This window comes from Solea senegalensis, linkage group LG3 (assembly GCF_019176455.1).
Source record: "Solea senegalensis isolate Sse05_10M linkage group LG3, IFAPA_SoseM_1, whole genome shotgun sequence".
NCBI classification, from domain to species: domain Eukaryota; kingdom Metazoa; phylum Chordata; class Actinopteri; order Pleuronectiformes; family Soleidae; genus Solea; species Solea senegalensis.
Genome location: NC_058023.1, coordinates 25,705,481 through 25,728,974, shown reverse-complemented (window position 1 = coordinate 25,728,974; position 23,494 = coordinate 25,705,481). Strand labels below are relative to the sequence as shown.

Below are 23,494 nucleotides of genomic sequence, written 5' to 3'. Positions count from 1 at the left end.
CACAACAAATGATTCAAAACCGTCTTAAAATGTCATATTTAAGTTTTTAGACCGCAATAGAAACTCATTTTAGTGAATTAAAAAAAGAGACGTTTTGAAATCTTACTAAAATAATTACTTGAGGCAGCGGCGGAATAGGACCACATAAGATATGGGAGAAGCAGAGGGAACAAGATGATGTGCCCGTGACTGCAATGTGACAGTTAAAACTACTGAGGCCTCATCTATGCGTGTATTATTACCAAGCGACAGTCACACTGACATTCTCAAAGAAGCTCAGTTTGCTCTGCCGACTCTCACACTCAAGACTGACATTTTCAAATGAACACATTTATCGCAGCACCTTTTGGGGAAAGATCTGAATTTGACATTTACATTTGAAATGTGTGTGTTTTTAAAAAAATGACTTGAGTGCGTTTTCCTTGCTGATAACGGCACTGCATTAAGCAAAGTGCAACAAAAACCCACCAAGATGTTAGATTACATTTGTAAAACCCTTTCCATTTGTGACACTGTTTACCATCCAGTCTGAAGAAAGAAATGACCTCTGGAGTTACTGCCTTCTTACCTGTATAGAGCAAAACAATTATCCTACATGGAAGAAAGAGTGTTTGGCACGTCTTGGACTCAGTAGCTTAATAGTTTAGCTTTGTGAGATAAAAAAGAGGCATTTTCTGGTACTGGGTGAACAGCATTAGGTAGAGAAGCATCACACAACAAATAAGGCCGACAGGGCTTTCAGAGCAATAACTCCTGATGCAGCTCAAGTTATGTAAGAGCTGCACCTTCTCCAGTTTCCAGCTTTGCATACTTTTTTTTTTTTTATCAAATTAGTGTTTCCGGAGACCTGAAACTGTATTTTTTTAAAAGGTCTCCAACGCCGAACTGGCTTTACACGAATGCGCTACTTTAGAGAAACGATGACGTCATATTCCCCGGCTCTCTCTTGTGCTAGCGTTCACTGTCCATGAAAAGTAACTTAAGTCAGTCTGGAAAAAAAGAAGTATTGAAGATTAATCGTAAAATAAGGGGAGAGGATACCAAAAGAGACGCTAGTTTTACTCAAACGAACAATATAGATGTGTGATTGTTGCGCACACTACACATCCACAGCTCGTTCTTGCCCGTTTCTCTCTCCCGACGCAGTAAATACACATGCATGAAGCTAAATATTGCGATTAACACTGTTGTTTGGTCTGGCTGCTTTATGATAACTTTTCCTTTCTTTCATTATTTCCATTTCCTTAAACCTGGCTTGGTTCATTAGAGGACAGAGCAACTTACAGGCCTGACATATGTACTTCACTTCACCGCAGGTGATGGAAACACAGATGCATTTTCTTTCACCAACATTTGAATGGCGACTTGAAACCGTAACAAACGTGTGCAGAGGTCGTCTCGCTGCGTTTTTTGTTTTGATCCGTCTTAACACCACTGGGGCTGTGGAAGTGGATTTGGATCGACGTGTGTACGTCACGTCAGCGGCGAGACTGTCAGCAGTGATAAGAGGACGTGCGACAGATCTGACGGGAGCTCACTCCTGTTTAGGTTCAGCTTGACTCACTGTTGACGTGAGGACTTCAAAAAAAAAAAGTTTGAGTTTAACACTGGAAGTGTGTGAAGATGCCAGATTTATGACCTTGAATCGTTAAGATTCAGAAAGTTAAATGAGGGATTATTTCTTCGTTACAGCAGAGCATCCTTTGTTTTAATTACTCATCAACGTTAATCTGTGGAGAACACGCTGTTCCACAGAAGCTGCATTTGTCACTGACTGATAAACCCAAGTGCTACTGAGCTGATTTTACTATTACCAGCTCACAGAAATAAGACAGAGTTTTCTTTAAGTCTTAATTTTCCCTCAGCTGCTCGTTTATCTTCTTACCTCCTGCTTTAAAGCTGCTTTTCGAAAAGGTTTTTTACTCCCAAAAACATGCACCAGCCCAGTGTTATAATCTTTAAGATAAAATTACCGTGCAGGCGTTTGCTTTACCTTCACAGCTGGAGGAGAAATCAAAAAGTAAGTCGACGCCAAGACAAGACAATAGTCACTCGCAGTGCACTTGACGCTGACTCTTCACTGGATTTCCCTGTAAAGGCAGACCTTCTTCTGCAGAGGAAATAAACACAGATTCACTTAACAGTGAATGTGTGAAACTATTTTCCACTCAGTGCCTGACATTTTTGGTTCCCTCTGTTTCCTCAGCGGGAACTTTAAACTGAAGTCACTCTATGTCACATGTTCTAATCGTGTGTGAAATACTAGAATCTTTAGTTCCAGATACCTGTGACTAAATGTCAGGGGTACCCCAGCCCGTTTGGCCGGGTGGGGATTTGAACCGGCGACCCGCTCGTTACAAGTCAAGTTCCCTTTCCACTTGGCCATGGGCTGTCTTATAACACATAACATTTTCAGGTTTTTCATAATAATGTTGTGTGAAAAGATTTATTTTGTGCAAAAATAAGAGGAAAACATTGGCGTTGTTCTTGATGTTTATAGGTTATTATGCTAGTATTTTACTCGTCCGGCTCAGACAGCTCTGTTTGTGGCCCCCGACTTACAATGAGTTTGACGACAAGGCCTCACACTGGTGAATAGTGGTTTATAGGACTGTAAATTAGACAAGTAAAAATGGCATTGAGTGGGTAAAACCACCGCGTCCTCCAGAGCTCAGCGCACAACACAAGCAAATTAAGAAAACATAACAATAAAACAAACAACAAAAAAAAACAGCAACCAAATTGAGCAGCATGTGTTGTCAAATTGATGAAGATGTTTTCCTTATTTGCTTCTCTGTGAGCTGCCGTGCTCGGAGCTCTGAGTGCCTCCAAAATAAACCAGCATTGGCTCTGTGCTATAAATGTGACGTACTGTGCAAATAAATAGTAAACACCTCCGATATGTAGAGAGGAGAATGGCCGCGAGGAAATGGCCAAAAGAACAGTTGACTGTGCTAATATGTGCGCTATATCTCTTTAGCTTCACAGCGAGCGCCGGCTGCTTCGGCTGTTAGTGCCTCAACAAATCTTTCATTCTCTTACACTTACTCTGTGTGTGTGTGTGTGTGTGAGAGAGAGAGCAAGCAGGGGCACCTTCTTGTGCCCATTGTTGGTTTTAATGTATTTTTAATTTCCCATGAAGTGACTGGAGTCCTCAGTGACCAGCACTCCATAATTGGCTGCCTGTGTGAACATCAGTCAGCTTAACGAGAGTGAGGAGCTTCTGCTGCTGCTGTATGTGCTCTCTCTTTCACACACGTGCGCGCAGGTATACACTCACACCAGCGAGTAAATGCAGCTGGCTCTCTCTCGTTTTTGTCTTCTCCGTCTTCTTCTTTCCGTCCTCTGCAGAGCACCTACACACAGAGAGAGACACACAAGCACACACTCACACACTCACACAGACGGGGGGAAAAAGTCTCATTAATGGAGCTTCTGCTGCCAATGATTCCACACAGACAAGAAGTGTTTACCTGTTACACTGCGACACAGATTCAAACCTTGACTTTAAGTGTACTGCATTTGGACACGGAACATTTGGAGACACACGGACCGGGCACCTGAAAAGACATATACATAGACACAACGCGACACCACATACCAATACCGTTTTTGTCATATATAGGATTTATTTACACTTTCTATTTACATAATTTTGTTTCAAAATCTTCTCTGTACACATTTGTTTTAAATCCAAGAACCAGTAACTCGTGTCACCCACATTGCTCTAGTATTATTAGACTTCTCTGGAGTAATGAAGAGCCAAAACACAGTTTGGTTTCTATCATAAACATGTCTGGAAAAGCAGAGAGTAGAGGTGGTGGGGGGAAAAAAAGATATGAAAGCTGCTGAAAATGGTGCTACCCTTAGGAAGATGCTCTAAACTGTGTTTGAAGTTTGCCTCAGTGTGTGTGTGTGTGTTTATGCACTCAGAGAAAAAATAGACTCCTGTCTGACAGAACTTCATCACAACATGGACACGTACGCAGACGAGAGCTACCGGGGGTTACAGAGGGGTCCATTTTGACACGATTATTAGCAGCTGGATGTGATATTAATAGGATTGTTCATTAAAGCATCTTCACTACACAAGTGCACCCATCTTATAGGCAGCTGATTCTTGTTAAAGGGAAATCGCTGCATAAGACATGACAGCAAGAACTCTTCCGAGTTTGATAAGATTAAAACGGAGGGTGGGGGGGGAGTGACGGAGTCCACGCTGTTTGGCCATGACTCACTCACTCACTCACACATACACACGCACGCACGCACGGCTTCACAAAGTGTCAACCTCTATCTTTGTTGCCCGAGTCAGCACCGTCATCATTTCCCCCACAAAACTGAATATGTGCAATAAGGCGACATTGTATCTTTAAATGTAGGGATTCGGGATTATAAACTGGACAATAGCTGACTGCTTGCTCATCCTCACCTCAGTGACTGTTGTCATGCTTGTGAAACTTCTCAGTCTCGACACGTGACCGGTGATAACGACACAACAAATTGTCAGGTAAAACGCTGCTGAGCTTTAACACTATTGTAAGTGAGCAAATATTATGTTGTCATTTTTCATATTAGCGAAGAAAGCGATTGTGTAGCAAATATAACGTGGGGTAACATCAGTGCTGGACCCCAAAAACGTCACCTCTAATCGCAACGACTCATTTAAAGCAGTTAGCTTCAATTTCACACACTGCAGGACAGTTCATTGTCAAGCTCTAATTATCTGTCTTTGTAGAATGAGAAGTAGAATTGTGTTTTACCTTCATTTCAACCTGATCCGGACAAATCTGACATCATCATACAAACTCTAAAAGCTAAGTAAACCACTTAAGCACATGGAGGAATCTGACGCTTGACTACACTACACCCAATACCAACATTAAGCTGCGATTACTGTTCATGGGAGAAGTTTCACAGTCAGTGGGTGAGTTTGGAGTAAAATGCCCAGAGTAAAATCACACAAAATCTAGATGTGCAAAAGAAAAAAAGACAAAAAATGCAAAAATTCATATTGCTTTTGAAAATCTAAAACCTCTTAATTTTGAGGCTGAAGACAGGTTGTTGTCTCAGAGTCAGGCACAACTTAACAGGCATGTCATGTAAACAGTAAAAAACATTAAAAGCGAAAAAGGAAAAGAAAAAGACAAATCTTTAAAATGCTAATTGGAAGATTACATCGCATAGAGAGAGAGAGAGAGTGAGAGCGAGAGGAGGAGGAAAGGCTGTGGACTTTTTCTTCTGTGTCTGTGAAACTGGTGAAGTTGACAAAAGAAGAAAAGAAAATATCCCACTGTGCGATCAGGGACTGGCAGCTCTCACAAAAAAAAGAAAGAAAATAAGCTCAGAAACCTCCAAAGAGACACATGTGTCTCCCACAAATCTATGCACACCGTCTTTGTGGAGCTCGCTGACAGTAATGGATCCTGTCAAGAGCCGCAAATAGGCTCCAAACATCTACAGTACAGCAACGTGTTGTGCCGTGAACGTCTGATCACATCCACATCACTTCCTCCCAACATCACACCGATTCTGGTGACAGTGACTTTGGTTAAGACACATGCTTTGAATGTGACAAAGATGACAAAAACAGCAGATGCACAGATAATAACAATAATAAGGCCATAATTAAGTACACCTGCTCTTTCGTTAATGTATGTGCAGAAACAAAACCAAAAGACTATATTGTCATCGTTTTGATTTTCCAAGTCTCTCAGCGTTAAAACTGATTTTGCCCACCATGTGACCGAAAAAAAAAAAAGAATCCATGAAATATGCGATTTAGTGCAACAAAAAGCATCAAGAAATCTAAAAATATTAAGACAATTTAGCATTTGGTAAGTGTACCCAGTACAACTCCAGGATGTTCTCCACAACCATCTGATGACATGCAACTTATTAATTAATACACACATTCATTAAAAGTATAACTTTTAAGGTAAATTGAAACTGCTGCACATGGGTTCAGGTTAGTAACATGTTTCAAAAAGTCAGAAAGTTTTATTTTGGCTAACACATGTCACTGTTGGTGTCCACTTACACCGAACCACTGGAAAAGATCGCTTAACCTTTTAACATTGAGAAGAAAATAAAGCCTGTAAGAGAGAAAGAAATATACTACATACCTTATTGAAGGCAAAATCGTTGTTGTTTTTCACAATTTCACAAATAAGTCTTCCTATGCCAAGTGCTAAATAATTGAATTAACCGCAGTGTGTTTTGACACCGAACTGAAGGGTATGTGATGGTGTGAGTCTTTTTCTGATACAATGAACATGATAATGATTTACGGTCTTCGTACGCTCTAATGAGCGTGTTTTTATAACGGTGTTCTGAGGTAGGAGTGGAGGAGCAGGAATAAATAAGACTTTACATACTGTATAGTTAGGTTGGAGGGAATCCTAACGAGTGGAAATAAATAGCTATTGTGTATGTGCGACTCTCCTGACCTCTGTTTGTCTCTTATGTTGGCGATGGTGGGAGAAGAAGAAGAAAATACGTCGATTTAACCGGTGTGCATGGTTTGTGGAAGGAAGAAGACATGATAATACCCCACCAAGACTAACAATCTCTCATTCTCTCTCTTTCTTCCCATGTAAAATCCTGATGTGTTTATGAAAAACAAAAAAAAAAACAATCCCCCGTGAAGACAAGGAAGAAAAACAGTCGAGTTCCTGTTCCTTCAGGTTCTGTGTTGACCAGGAGAGGGGCTCAGACACGTAAACATCTAGAGCTGTGCCCTTTTTGCCACTCGTCACTCTCTGTCTTTGCAAACTGAAAAAGACAAAGGGTCACATTTTTGCCTTGGGGAACAAAGAATAATATATTGCCATGGTACTGGAAACAACAAGAGAAAGCAGAAAAGAAGCACCCGAGACCTCAGGCACTGCTGAGCACCAGCTCACAGTCCCACATCAGGCCTGAGGTTGTATTCTGGGGTGTCGGCAAGAGCAGAACAAACACAAAGTTGTGGTCTTCGGTGATGAAGATGAGGGTTCTGCACTATGACTGCAATTGTAGGAGTGCACCTTTCAGAGCTGATCAGAGAAAAATAAACTTAATAAAAAAAAAAAAAGAAGAAGACAAAAAAAAGGCTCCACATCAACTTGTTAGAACACGACACCGCCTGTCCTCTCCTCCAAGTCATTGGTTGATTTGAATCTCTTAGTTGCTGAAAGGCCCATTGGGGCGATTTGGGAAAAGGGGTTAAGAATAGGGGAGGTCCTTCCATACAGGAATAGAGAGGCCTTTAGGTTCAGTAGATGAGAGCGGGGAAGGAAAGAGGAGGAGTAAGAGGAGAAGGAAGGGATTGGGAGCAACTGCAGATGAGCCACACTCATCATCTCTTGTAGTGGTTGGGCGCATCAGCGAAGGCAAACTTCAACCGGTAGGCTTCGGCGAGCAGCACGCTAACTTCCTCGTTACCCCAGTGCATTGTGGGAAGGTTCTGCAGGAGGATCATTAACCCCTGTTGGGAAAAACAAGACAAGAACAGAAAAAAAACAGCAAACATTTAGAGGAGAGTGATAAATACAAATTGTGCAAGACACGGATGGAACATTTCTACATGATGTGGGTAAGACGACGCACAACGTCGGAACTAACGCCAGGGACACTTTGCTCGTTATTTCACAGCTGAATGAGTGAGATATCTGAAGAGACAGATGTACAGCAGCAGATAGGAGTCCTGAAACCTCGCCGTTGACATCTGAAGGAGGCACCTGTGTGTCTGTGTCCCAGCAGCCAACAGCCCCCTGCGCTAATGAGTACGTGGTCCTTGGCCGGTGGTCCTTCTGTTTTCATCGTCTACTGAGCCTCGGCCCCATCAACAACTCCACATTAGACTGCACAGGGTAAGGAATTACATTGACATTCAATCTGTGCGTGGATTGTAAACTCGCTTAAACAACGGAGAAAACACGGCACGGTTAACTTTAAACTAGGTTTAACAAAAGTATCATCAATAGTATCATGGCATAACATGCTTTTTTTGTTTGTTTGTTTGTTTCGTTGTGTTCAAGAGGGCAAAAACCTGTTGTGAGTTGACTCTGACCCTGTGAACTTCAAGCTGCAGACTTCGGCAAGCAGCACACTAACTTCCTCATAACCCCAGTTGTGAGTTCACCGTGACCCTGACCAGAGGCCAGCTAAATCAGTGAGTATAACTGGACATTTGAGCCAGTCATGAAAACATGCCCTCAAATCATTCGTAACATAAGCAAGGTAAATGAATGCACAGCAAATCCCTCAAGGTGCTCTTAAGATATTGCATTCACAAGTCTAGGACACACAGATGAACCGCAAACATAATGTCTCTGGCCACTGGCTGTTTCCAGACATGGAGGAATAAGCATCTCTGGCTTGATATCTTATATGGATGAATAAAACGGCTGAAGTCTGCTGCTGGAAGAAAATTATGTGCGACTATCTCAATGCAACAACAGCACAAAATATTATTACAGGCTGTAGCTGCGTTTGTGATCTGACAAAGTATGCCTTTAGGGGTCTTGTCTGGTACGCACAAGTTTAATGTTAGTGGAGCAGACAGGCACAGTTACACTTGCTTTTTTGCCTCTGTCTGTGTGTTTGAGTGTGACAGAGACGTTATTAACTCAGTCAAAGTGGTTTAATAAAAGCTGGGAGGAAGAAAGTGGCATAGGTGGGTGAGTGGGAGTAAAAGAAAGGATAGAGTGTCAAGTACAATTCAGTGAGGTTCAATCCCTTTCCCAGATTCCTCTTCTGTACATTACTGCGAGTGTGAAGACAGAAAACAGCAAAACACACACACACACACACACACACACACAATCCGTTTGTCTCAGTGCTAACCAGTCTCATTCCCCTTTGAGAGAGAGGCATTAGTCTGTAAGATTGAACCTGTGTGTGTGTGTGTGCGCGTGGCTATCAGTGTCTCTGGAGTTTTCATCATGAAGGCTGAAATCATTGCCGTGACAACAGGCTTTACGACCAATCACGATGCTGATAATCACATTGGAGGACATGTCACGTTGGGTCTTCTACACTCATATGACTCCTGAGTAATTTGCTGCACTTCAACACTGTATTTATTCTTTCTTTTTCTATTTTTTTTTTTAAACAAAGAAAGGTGCCATATATGAAAATCTACAATATTAATACATAAAATGACCGTGATGTGTTATTGGAGATTGGGGAAAACATGTTAACCTGAGATACTGGTTTCAATGGGAACAATGGTGCAGCCTAGATATTTAGAGTTTTTCTTTTAGTTTGGTGTTATGGTCCAATGTGCCACCCACCAACGCCCACCCAGCTTCAACCAGAGAGGAGGAAAAATGTAAAAGTTCTCCAGTGGAAATGTGCTTGAAATACAGACAGCATCTCAAACCTAAGAGGAAGTTCACCTCAGACTTGCCGACGTGGATACTTTTCTCACCGACAGGAAATCAAAACGGAGAATGTCAGCCAAGGTTAGCCAACTCTCTGCTCTCTCCTACACTTTGTTGGTAGAAATTTTAAAATATGTAATGTTTTCACAGTCTGTTACTGTTGCCTGTCATCCCTGTCATCACTGTTGTCAATCTAAAGTGGGCACACTTTCATTTTCCATTCTTTGCTTAAACATGAAAATGAGCCAAATAGGATCCATCCATCCATCTCCTACCGCTCTATCCTCCACATGAGGGTCGTGGGGGAGCACTGGTGCCAATCCCAGTGGGCGTAGGGTGAAAGGCGGGATACGACAACCATCCACTCTCACACTCACACCTGCAATTTAAAGTGTCCAATTTGCCTAATCCCCAAATCTGCATGTTACTGGACTGTGGGAGGAAACCGGAGAACCCGGAGAAAACTCACGCGCGCACACACGCAAACTCGCCAACTATGTGGATCAATGTTTTTAAAAAAATAAAACAGATGGCAAGACAATGATATATGCGGATGAGTAAGTACATGAACTGAAGAGTGGAGGAGAAGAAATACATCTTTGTGATTCAAAAAATCTATCAACCACACTAAGGAATTGGGATGGAAGCCACCAAAATTAACAGTACAGGTCACTGAAGTCCACATTTTACCTTTAATTATGTGAATATAGCTATAACGGGTCACTAATATCGACTTATTCTAAACCTCTATTTTATCAGCACATTCCAACTGTTGTGAAAGTCAAACTAGGCTAAACTTTAATTGGGCATATTTACCACAACGAGGCACTTTGTATTATTTTACCTTCTGACAAATTAAATCCAAGGTGTTTGGCTCCGTTCATTTTTTTTCTTTCCTGCCACGGTTTTAATGAGCTGCACTGACGACCCTGATGACTTCTCAACAACAAAAAAAAAGCATTTGTATTCCGAGTCGAGCCTTGGAAAAGAAAAACGTGCACAATTTCTCCAAATAATGAAGCTCAAAGCCGCGCTCCCAGCAAGATCTTACAGATTAGGTGGAGTTTGTTTTTCCACATCTGGTTTTCTTAATAAACCAACAGGTGAGCCCAGCTGAATATAAGTTCTAACATACAGTAAATTTAAAAAAATGTCCTAGCTCGACTTAAAGAGCAGCTGGTGATTACGGCAGTGACTGACTTTTATGAGCCTTAGGCTCCTTAAATGCGTTAAACCCCTCTTCAAGTATTTAAAAAACTCACAAGCGGGCACAAGAGAGAGCGCTTTTTAAAATGCGAGCAAATTTGGCCTCCAGTGTCGATAAACATAAAACAGGACTCGGAGTATGTGACCACATTCTCTCTATAACAATTCTTGATGTGACTATCCCCGACATCATTCCACTTATTTAATAAAAAAAGTAAGAGATTCTCCTTTGAAAAGACCTGGAACTTGACTTTGAAAGGTCAGAGTGATGGTTCAAAAAGATGCACTTCTCTGAAGTGTATCAACACCAAGGGATGGAGAGGGGGGGGTAAAAAAAAAAAAAAAGGAAGAGTGGTAGAAAGAGAGGAAAGCAGCCTCATCAGAATTCAGCTTGCCTTCCTCTCATCTGTATTCAATAGAGCATCACTATCAGCTCTCTCCTTTCATCAGTCGCCCTCTCTCCCATTCACACACACACACTTTTGAAATCCACCCATTTTACTCACAGACAACAGGGTGAGGGGTGGATGCATGTTCTGTGTCTATGCCATGTTTGCCCCTGTGTGAAAACAATCACATACTACAAACAAGTGGAATAAAATCTGCATAAGCAGCACATGCGCCTGTGAACACTCACAACTAACGGTTCATTTTGGAACAGACTTATCACCCGAAGAATTGTTTGTACCGCAGCTATTTTAATGTGTCCGTCAGTTTTAAGGGGCCGCAGTTCTTGTGTATGCGTGTATTGATGTAAACATGTGTAGTCCTAGGGACAAGAACAGTAGAACAGAAGAAGAAGAAGGAGAGAACCAACGCCACGCCTTGTGTAGCTCACGCGACGTGGCTCTGGAAGGACACAGCATGGACCAACGTTAGCGGAGAGAAAAATGTACGACCCAAGTCGTCCAAAGTATGGGAGCGCTTTACATTAACGCCTTCAAAGAACAGCATTGGGCACAAAATGTACACAGCTGACCTCGCATGGCACGGCGCTACAACATCGCTGCATGAGCACGCGGAGAGGAAGCATGTTGGAGCCATGGGTGAAGGAGATTCACGGCAAGTTCGTAGTAAGTTCATTTACCCGAGTCATCGGACAAAATAATCGTTAGTTGCAGATGTGGCAGTGTTTTTAATCAAAAGAAATTTGGGGGTAGTGCTCCTGTTCCTGTTGTTACTAAATAACCAAAACCTGGGAGCAGCTGAGATTTGTGTGAGGTTTAAAATCTAAATTGGCAAAAGTTCAGATTCTAGAAACAGGTACATATCTACTGCGTTGCTCCGATTGTTCACGCATCCGCTCCGTGTCTCCATTTAAAAAAGAAGGCTATACTGTATGTGAACAGCCCCCGAGGCTGTAAAAATTTCCGAAACACATCCATTTAAAGGCCAAAATTCTTTACACATCCACACACACCCACACCCGCAGATGTATTATATGATAGGCCAGTATTGGCTTATGTAATCTAACATGCTTTGATTATAACACTGTGGCTGATGGTATGAAGGTGCATCATTCATGGGAGTACAAGAAAAATGTGTTAAGAGATGAAATCACCACATAAGTGCGATGCTAAAATATAGAGTTGAAGAATAGAAAGCTTTATATATCATTGTATACAGTAAGATAATGTTAAGCAACCCTGGACAGTGCATATTATAAAAGATAAAAACAAAACAAAAAAATACAAATGTCATTCTACAAAGGTAAAAATATTGAATAATAAAATGAATAAATGTTGAACATTACACCAATTGATATTAGCTATTGCACATTGTGAGTTATTGTACAGGTGTGGAAAACTGTCAAAGTTTGTTCAAACTCGAACCTTTAACACTGTGACTAAGAAATGTTGCATAACACACTTGACGGTGTACTTTATTTAAAAGCTGAATATTATTTTCCCTTCACTCACATTGTTTCTTCACTTAACTTGTTGACCTTCACACTATTAAATAATGAAAGCACAGGACTCAAGACAAAAAAGACCTAAATTACATCTAGTTTTGAAACTAAATATTGGTGCAGTAGAACTACACCTAGTGTTTTTTTTCTGAAAATGATTTTAAAAGTGCATACATGTGAAATAACTATACTGTATGGTGATTTAGAGCGTTGCTAAAACAACAAATCTAATGGTGGGCTGAGACCTTTGTACCTTACTGTACATATAAAATGAAACAATGAATTTCAACTGTAGTGATGAGGAAAGTACAGGTAAAGGATAAGGAATAATACAGAGGCACCAATGCAACATTATGGATAACAACTGCTGTAAAATATTAAGGAACAGAAAAAAGAACTGAGATGGATAAATAGCAGGAGGGAACCTGCAATGTGACACCACATCTTTATAAATCAACAGAGGCCACTGATTACTATGCAACAGGAGAAGGGCCAACCACTGTCTAATCAAGTGCTGCTTGGAGTGTCACGGACGCTCGTCTACACACCCAGACATACACACAGCATACGCACACGAGTGCAATCGTGCATGCTCCACCACACGTGTGCACGCACACAGTGACAGAGGAGCTTCATTAAGAGCATATTTGTGCTTGGTGACCATCTGCTGGCTATCACTTCTGTTGGGCTAATGACTTTAATAGGGTTTAATCGCATACATCTCACCGTCAGGGGGAAACACTACACCCACTCCACTGCACGCAGGTGGCAGCACTCCACGCTGAGAGGCCATGAGTGTCTGCGTGAGTAAGCGTGTGCGTTTGCGAGGGAAAAAAGGGGAACAATCTGTGCAGCGGGTGAAAACCTAGTGTATGGTTTTTCTGAAGCGGTGAAAGGGATGCTCTTGTGCCCGCCATTGACCAACACAAACATGGTCAATGGTGCAGTATCTATCTTCAAGCTTATTTTTAGCAGCACATTAGATGTGCCTACATAGGTGGGTTCACGAAGCACTGTGCTTGATGTAGACAGAAGGTTGAATGTCGGTGCAATTCCTTATGCAGTGCAGCCTCGTGGAGTTGCTGATGGGACAGAGGATCAGTGGATCACTTCTGGCGCTTGTGCTTCATTTCAAACCTGACTTTGACACGATTTCCATAAACCTTTTCTTTTTAAACGCTGCTTTTTTCAGCTAGCTCAGCTTTGTTTTTATTTTGCATTTATTCTGCTTGCACACCTTCACCTCACATGCGAGCAGAGCCATCTCCTCAGCGTTCACCACTTAAAAAGCAATGCACCAAGCTTTTAAAAGGAATGACAAGCAAACCTCTGAATGGTTTAATTGAGATTATGCCAAAAAACACACCTACGTATTAATTTAGACAACCCTTTGTGCCTTGTGCCTCACTTTGTGACGAGATTATGTATAACTAGCCAAAAAGGAACTCGACACCCCCGAATGCATTTGTGCTTATTTAAGTATCCCACAATACTAACAAACACATTGATCCACTATTACTGTATACATTCACTACAAAATAAAGCAATTAGCTCTCCATCTTCTCCATTTGGCAAGGCTTAAAGTGGTTAATGGATATTGATAGTAAGGGGAAAACAGATTGTCAATAGAGTCAGTGCTAAGCCTCTTTCTTCAGGAGGAGACTCAGGTACTGTATTGTGCACACTGCTAATGGAAATGCATCCATTGTGTATATAGTTATGACTGTAATCCACTTCTGACACCTCATGATTCCACAGCAACATAAAGATGGTTTTAATTTAAAAGGGAATACCAACACAAAGTGCCTTAGCACAGCGATGGGCCACCTCAAGCTGCAAGAACAGCTTGCACCTTGGCATTTGAGCTCTAGCGAGAGACGTACTCGATTCTTCCAAAAATATTCTCACACTCGGTGTTCTGATCACGGTGGTGGAGAGAGCTGTCTAACATGTCTGTCCGAAATCTCCCTGAGCTTTTTAATGTGACTATGATTCACTGCTCAGTGACCTCCAGTGCCCTACGGACGTCTCCCTCCCACTATATACAGTATATATGTACTGTATAAATATAGTAAATAAAGTAAAAAGCCAGACAATAACCTGACAGCAGATATTTCATATTCCACTGGTAGAGGTTGGTACTTTGCATTTAATTGACAAGAGTTGCGAAGGGTATCAAAATAAGTGATCTGTACTGCCCCACTTTTTTGGTACCCTTCTGTCGGGGGGCAAAGCACAACCTGAAGTGTGGAGCTAAATAATCACAGCAATGTGTTTAGTCAGACTTTGAGAAATTCGACTCTCTCAGATGAATTAAAGTCCTGGTTTGGTCAGGCTAACACAATACATCAACTTTTTCTTATGTCATGTAAACAATACAAGTGTTTACTGTCTTTGTGTTTGTCTTCTTTGTTGCATTTATTGGTAGGATAGACTGTGCCATGTTGCTATGCTGTCACACTATTAATTTCCCTGTAGCCTAAGATAAGATAAGATAAACTTTATTTATCTCTCATTGGGGAAATTTACTTGTTACAGCAGCAAAAACAAGGACAAGGACAGACAGCAAAATTAGACAACACAAAACAAGAAAGGGATTAAAGAAAGGTAAAACAGAAAAAAGAACTAAAGTTATGGACATTATATACAATGAATGAATGAAGGCTACACAGCCTGCAGTGGGTGGGGTTTACCATTCCAAACTGGACCATGGTGAGCTGAACTCGGTATGTGTGATCATAGCTGTACCTTGCACTCAGCCAGATAGATATATTACTTAAAATACCATTGAGACACTGACTGAGTAATGCTGAACTCATACACTGAGACCAATGTGAACACAGACAGATATAGACAAAGATAAAACACACAATTAAAGCCCACTTTAGAACCAAACTATCTATTTGCTGGCAGAATGTGATGGTGCTAAGTTAAGTGAGTACATCGAGTGCCCGGAGTCGTGCGAGGTGCCGTGCTGTCTTCCCTGCAACGAGCAGCTAAAGCCCTTGAGAAATTAAGGGGGGAGAGATGACAGGTGAGGTGTACATAAGCATACCAAAAGACACACATCCGTGGCTAAAAATGGCAAACGTCTGTAGAAGCTGTTGTGTTTCTTTGACATGTATCATTACACCGCCAACCTCCTTCAAACAACACGTCTGGGCGCGCGCACACACGGGAACATGCAGCTGCACGCGCAACACACAGACCGTCTGTAAACTACGAGCACAGGCACTCCAGGTTGCTGGTGGTAATGGTGTTTTGCAGCACCCTGAGGTGTAATGGGCCCAGGCACTGCTCTGTCGGGGCCATTAGCTTGCTGTAGTTCGTATAATTACACAAAATGGGCACTCTGGCAAACAGTGGGTGCTAATGTAGGATTGAGGCACTGTAGCATGTGGAGGTAGAAGCTGACATGGGATGGCACAGTCGAGTCATCTTGTAAAGAGCCCAACAAATTAATACAGACTGATTGGGATGTTGTTTTTATGAATACTTTTGTATTTCTGCTGTAAATAAAAATGTTTCCCGACTTATTCATTTTTTAAAGTTCCTTACAACTAAGCAACAACCTGTTGACCTGATACAATACAGTAATTACTGAGCATACTGTTTAGGTGAGAATGGCAAGACCAGCCAAATGAAATCTTGCAGAGAATCAGTTGTGAAGACTCAATGATTAATCTACAGCCATGAGCACATTGTCTAAGTATAACACATAGTAACTAATGCACAGTACAACAGTATACCTAGTTTATATCACATATAATATAAATGATGATCTTACAGTTACCCATGCTTTATGCTAAGCTAATCTGAAGAGCTTTTGGTTGGCGCTTCGTGTTTAGCCCAACGACATATTATTGCTGTTAAAAAAAAACAAAAAACTGACAACTTGAGCAAACAATACAAATGTCTAAATAAACCTGGACAATTTTCTCATTTAATATATATATATGTATTTCTAACATGCATATTGTGCAGCAGGTTCACGTCAGTCCAAGGTAGCTGAGAGTAAACAAATTAAAATCCTGCTGTGTCCTTTGTAAAAAAGGAAATAAATTAGGGCACCATAGGATGTGGGTACAGCCTATGGTAATTTAAATACTGTGGGAGTGAATAAGATTAAAGCACAAGAGAGCGCATGAGAGAGCCTGAAAGCTTTCGGTACAAACGAAATCACAAGCGTGGGTGTCCTTGTGTTGAGGTTATCATTTGGATACTGAAGCCTCCGCTGACGCCTCAAAGAAAGGTGTCTCTTAATGGTTTTTATTAAAAATAACACATACAAGGGAAAAATGGACATTAGATAAAAAAAAAACAAAAAAAAAAAACTCTGCCCCTGTTGCGCTTCACACAGAGTCCTGCAACCATTCTGTGCCATTCAATGCTAGTCCAACGACAAGTTCATAACCTTCAGATGAATGCAGCCAGAAGCAGTCTAAGCACGGCAACAGGTGGCAACTGTTGCCGTGCTTAGACTGCTTCTGGCTGCATTCACAACAAAGTTCAAGAGCAGTCAATATATTATTTGCCCTCATTACCACCCAAAAGCTTTGGGGGCAAACTTACATAAGAAATGTCAAATTCACCACAAATCCGAGCAGAGTACAAGGATGAGTAGGAACAACTATTCACGTCACCATACAGAGGCCGTTTGAATCTCATACTGAGATTTCAGTTAGAGCTCCAGTGTGGAACTTCTACCACCCTCTGAGGATGTCTGAGTAATTGCCAAAACAATCTGCAGTCGCTGGGACCCTGCAGCCTATGACATACTCTCTCACACACACAAGACATGCAACTCGTTAGGGAGCGCTTGATTGCCGATGGAGGAGCACCCATTTCGGTACAATGATATTGCATGATATTGCACAGTGTGAAGCAGCGCTTACTCATTCATGACATAAAAACGGGTCACAGCCTGCAGCAGGGAAACGTTTCCCACGACATGGAAAACAAACTACATACTGCTATACTAAAGACAAAGAGCATCTTGTGGAGCTGATAGGCTTGTGTGAACTAATATGACCTAGGTTTGAATGTAACAAACATTTATTTATATTCAAATGTTACACACTAAAGCCTTAAATTCCAGCCTTCAACCACAGCAAAGTTGTGAAAGGTAAATGTCAGCCTAATGGAGTTCACAAACCCTGGAAGTAGGGCTAGGCAATAAATCGATTCATTCGAATTTAAGGCGATTTGTTTTTCACAAAATCGAATCTCCTTGGCTTGGGCTGACCCCTCACCCCACTTCTCCATAGATGCGCCAGATCACGTACAAACCATGACCCACTGCAAGGTTTGTTTGGTTGCAACCAAAGGGAGCAGCACAACAAATACAACACCTCAAACAGCGGCACGTGGCCGAGCAGAAGAAACATCGCTCTCTGCGAGATATAAAAGACCAGTAGTCGAATCTTTTTTTCCACATTGTGTCCCGTGCAACAAGAAAGGAACCCGGTGGAAAGCTATTACTGATGCCGTAGTGTTTCATGTTGCTAACTACGTGGTGCCCATTTGTACAGCTGGGGTTTATCCACATGCTGAAAACTTTTGACCCCACATATGTGCTTACCAGGCCAAAAGTATTTTGCCGAAGTGGCTTTGCCGTGTGTATAACTGCACCCTGGGAGGGTGTTTTGTTGCACTTTCACCCCTAGGGGGAAATTTTGTCCAAATCCCACAAGGGAAAATAAAAGCACAATATTTGTTTTGAATCATTTCTATTCTAGTTAAATGGAGTGAGAAAATCTGAGATTTCACTTATAAGCCATATTGCCCAGCCCTACCTGGAAGCAAAAAAAGAGCAGTAACCACCATTCCTCAAATCTCTTTCCATCTCTTTTTTTTCTTTGACAAAAAAAAAAAAAGATTTGTCCCCTCCTGCTACTGTTGCAGTCTGTTATTCCTCAGAAGTGGGATAACATTGCTGTTTATCTTGACAAGGGCTGACAGAGCAACTCCTGCTATTATGATATCTTAGAGCAAAAATGCCATAAAGCTCTGACTCCTATCTCTATTTTTCTTGTGGGCAAACCTCAGCCAGTGATTATGTCAGTAATGACACTCAAGGCAGGCTAATCACTTCACACACAATTGTTCTCAGCTGATAAATGCTCTGCCTTACAATGGCAAACCAGCGCCTGGTTGTATTGATCAACATGGGAAACAACAAAAATCAATTGTACAGCGTTTCTGCATAGATGTTTAAAACACACACATTTACATATATTGTCTACCGTGACTGATCACTGCCAACTTTCTTTGGTCATCAAAACCACACAAGAATTATAACTCAGCGTGCCGGCCCACGCAAGTTAGCCTCACAGCGAACTTAAGTTGTCAGAGATGGAGAGCATGTAGGAGGATGAAGAGCAATGAAAGAAGGATGTCACAGAATAAAAGAGCAGATGGGTGGAGGGCTGCATAATTACTTCTACCATATCTCAAGTACTCTGTTCTCCACTTATTTTTTTTCTCCCTTCTCCTATTGTTTTGGCACAAACGGATTCATTTGCCACATCGGACACGGCACTCAATCAACGGGGTGATTATTAAAAGTTGTTTACTGGGAGTGGCCTTGTTTCACTTTCAGTCCTATTGACTACAGTGCCATCCATCAGAGAGGCTTCAAAGGCCTGAGACAGTATTATTCATACAAACCAAGTTTGGAAACAAAGTTCTGGGGGAGAAGATGAGACGACTGTGCCATGATAAATGGGTGAAAAGTAATAAATTATTGAAAGGAGGACCCGGCTCTTTCATATACTGTATGTAACAATTGAACGTTGTCTCCTGGTTTGAAAAGAGAAGCCAAGGATGTATGATGGAAGGAGCAATTTGCCACCAGGGGGCAAAAAGACCTCCTTTTTAATGGAAAGCTATGAGAAAATGAGCCCAATTCTCACTTGATTTATAACATCAGTTAACATTTCCCTGGGGAGTTAATGACCTAATTGAAAGTCCCAGGTTTCAATTCAGCATATATATGATATTGTATTCGTAAATTATACACAAGAAAAGAGGTAATGCATGGCACATATAAGTGGGCACCACGTGATTGACAGCTAGTACCTTCCAATAGGTGCCTCGTTGGAGTTAGTTTTGCAAACCTGATGACTACATATATTATTTACAGTATATGACATGAATGAAAAAAGAAAAAAAAACAAACACATATCTATTCCCCTTCATTACGAAAATATTCTTTTGGTTCATGTTGATACAGTGGGCCAAATTTTACAGAATAATTAATATTTTATTCAACATATAAAAATAAAAGGAAAAGGACTAAAGGCTAAATAAGGCTTTGAAATTATTACACAAAACACAGATTTTTCCAGTAGAGGGCCCTGTGAACTCCATTATTTACAATACTCGGCAGCATTTGTGTTGTTGGCAGAGTAAAACATCTAGAGTGACCAGATGTCCCGATTAAACAGTGAGAGTTCCAATTTTCCAAGCATTTGTCCTGGCATCTTGACAGGAACACACATTGTTCTGATAATTGGACTGAACGATCCGAGTTTTGTTTGTCCAAAAATAAACTTTTTGAAAGAGAGTTTTTTGTGAAATGTGTCACTATGCTAAGAGGGTTAAATGAACACTCCAAATAGGCCGGGGGTGACAGATGAAGAACAGCGGGGATAGTACAATTATCAACATGTCTAAGCCACAAAGAGTTATGATTGTTACAGCTGAAAAAAGAAAAATATATATATTTTTTAGGGCGTTGTGGAGATAACTGCCAAGGGTGAGTATTCTATTTGAATAACATTTTTCTATTGACATTATGCTGAAAATAACTGAATTGCATGTCTCACCACAAACCAAATTGTTCACCCTAATATATTCATCCATCACTGGTTCCTCTGGAGTGCCCTCCATTCCTTTATTGCAAAGGCTGCTGAACCCAAGGCGTTCTCCACTCGTAACTGATCTGAGGACCGATGCTGCTGACATTTGCAAAGGTCCGCAGTTTCTCACACATCATTAATTAAGGTGAAAACAAATCTTTGTCTCCCTCTCTCAACCTTCTACCTCTCACAGCTCTTCTGCAGATCTTTGGGGTGACAGTGAGATGCACTTTAGGCTGAACTAATTGCTTTGCATTCACACAGACATTCAGTCTCACATTGACAATCACAGTGGGCTTCCTCGCGGCCGAGGCTATTCGACAGCCCTTACTAATGATATCTCAAGCAGACAATATTAAATGATGACGATCGAGAGTTTACACCGATGATCGTGCGTTCTTAGATTCTGGCAAAAATTTTAATTGTGGTTAGATTAAGCTGTCATTTGAGTTTGACACCCCTGGTATAAACCATATATGCCATATATACCATATAATAGAGTGAGGACATTTTCGCTGGTCCTCACATCTTTAAAGGGCTTTTTGGGGGTTACGACCTGGTAGAAAGAGTTTTTTTTTTTATTTCAAACACATGTGCAACATTTACATCTCTTCACGTTTGAAAAGCAGTAGGGAGAAGGACAAACTTTATACACTACTCTATCCCATCACTATTTGCATATTTACAGTATTTTATACAGTGTTCTGAATGTTCTCAGTACCACGCAAGAATGTGTCTGGCTTAAACACGACTATTTCCATAAAATGTTGTTCTTCATCTTGATATTTATTTAAATTGATTTATGTTTCTACTCTGCTTCAATTCATCTGTTAGACTGTTCCATAATTTAACCCCCGAGATGAAATGTATTAAAAGTTGTCCTGGCACACTGCATTTTTAAATTTAGTTTCCCTCTTAAATGATATCCCCCTTGTCTCTCTGAAAACAACATCTTTATTTTATCTGGAAGTAAATGATTTCTTGCTTTGAACATTATTTGCGCTGTTTTAAAATGTAAATGTTAGAGCTTGTATTTTTAAGAAGAGTTCATTTGTGTGGTCTCCATATCCTGAGTTATTTAGTAATCTGATTGCCCACATTATATATATGTGTGTGTGTGTGTGTGTGTATACCTCTACACAGTACAGTAACTCAAATATGTTAAAAGTATTGAACAATATAATGTATACAGTGAGAATATGCCTTGTTTTCCCCAGGATGCCAACGCTGCGTGCAAACTTCTCTCGGTAATATTTTATGTGTGGTTTCCAACAGATTTTGTGGTCTGGTTTTAAGGTTCAAGTTGGAATTGGGTTAAGGTAAGGGTCTAGGGAAAGCATTATGTCTATGAGGTTCCTCACTAAGAATGCTGCACAAACATGTGTGTGTATGTGTGTGTGTGTAGTGTACTAACTTATCCAGTCAGTCCAGGCCTGCAGTTAGCAGTAGTGTGCTAGCTGGAGTGGAACGGTGGAGGGCAGATTGCTTGGGGAGTGCTACACTCCTCCTGCTTTCCATTTAGCAGCTTAACCAATCCAATCCCACAACCAGGGAACAAGATTCACAGTTACTCTTCTGAGTTCGATAACAATGCATGAATTATCCTTTTTAAATTACTTTCTGTAAGCATTTTTTAATTAACTATTAAAAGGCAAACAATAATTTGTGTTCCCTCTCAAGAACCCAAGCATGTAACTTGCCAGAAGTTTGTCATACACTGATGCTCCTTGAGTCCTACTTTTTAAAGTGAAGGCAATTAGCTCACTTTTTTTTTCTTCTCTACAGTGAATGGCTTCACTGAGCAGATTTGCACAGTTGTGTGTGTTCAAATGGCCACAAAAGAACAGATTTCCTGACTCCAGTGTTTGTATATTTTTTTTCAAATTAAATGTCACCTTTTAAAGGTAATTAAATATTATGTGAAGAAATGATTTGATTTCACTGCCATGTGTGAAGGTTTTTGATCAGTTTTAACTTTACTTAAGGGAAAAAAGAGTGGTTCCACTTATCCTAAGACTATATTTAAGGACTGCAGAAATAACACAAGCTCTTATAAACTAGACTGTGACGACTTCTTGAGAGTGTCGACATGTTCTTTTAACATTTTCACATACAACAGATGCTATGATTGATTTCTAAATTAATTGATTCATGAGCAACAGCTGAGATACTGAGAGTGTATAGCATGTATAATATTTTCCATGCGCTCCATCGTAGGTTCATGTGTTCTGGTTGAATGAAAATGAAATGTTGACGACATGATTGCAACAAGGACACAAGGAGAAATAAACGATCAGAAATTATTTCTTGGGCCATCCTGTGGGGAAACATGACTGTGCCTATAATCATTTCAAGGCACATTTTACTAAAAAAAAAAAACCCACAAACACATAAAGTCACCACATCAGCAAGCATTATCCTCGTCATGGGAACGAGAATATTTTTCAAAACGTCTGAGCAATCTGACTCACAGCCGGCAACATATTCCGCACACACACAAACAACCCCAGATATATTTAACTTCATAGTGATTTAAGAAAGTAATTCATTATATTTCATCATCTCTCAACCATGAATATCAAGTGATCTAACAGATGTTGAGGAATTTCACAAGATCAATTAAAACTCTGGCTTGCTGACGGAGCAGGAAAACGCAGAGGAAAACTCAAGGGAAGACCGGGAAGCCTCATCGTTTCATGCCTGCACAGGATTGGATGGCGATGCATGAAACTTTGAGATATTTCATCCGTCAGTCAATACCAAAGTCGCAAAAAAAAACAACCAAGAATAAGTGGCAGAGATCCATGGTGAAAAGAAACAAAGAAAGAAAGACGGTCAGAATGAGAGAAAGATCCAGGAAACAACAGAACAAAACCAAGTGTGACACAAGCATAGAAATAAAGGAGAGGCAAACACAAAGCAGCTGGGAATTAGCAACATGAAACAGAGTGACAGAGCCACAAAGAAAGACCGGCCCGAAAAAGAAATGGCACACATGAGAGAAGAGCGATGCCACGAGGGTTGCCAGGGTAAAGCAAGAGCAGATAAGAGCTGTTCAACAGGCCGAGAAATCTCTTGGAATTAAACGTCTAAAAATAAAATAAATTGTCTCTTTCCCCCACCGCTGCTAATCACTGTCAGAAAAATAC

The 23,494-nt window shown here is 40.9% G+C and overlaps 1 protein-coding gene across 2 annotated transcripts in view; it reads right to left on the bottom strand.

The window, feature by feature from the left end:
- Window positions 1-5,238: 5,238 nt before the first annotated feature.
- The window catches only part of tbc1d22a (TBC1 domain family, member 22a), a 118,684-nt gene continuing 100,428 nt past the window's right edge, over window positions 5,239-23,494 (bottom strand). For both annotated transcript variants that reach the window (XM_044021724.1, XM_044021723.1), the window contains exon 14: window positions 5,239-7,468. In XM_044021724.1, the coding sequence (XP_043877659.1) occupies window positions 7,340-7,468 (129 nt within the window). In that variant the 3' untranslated portion in view covers window positions 5,239-7,339. The remainder of the gene's footprint in view (window positions 7,469-23,494) is intronic.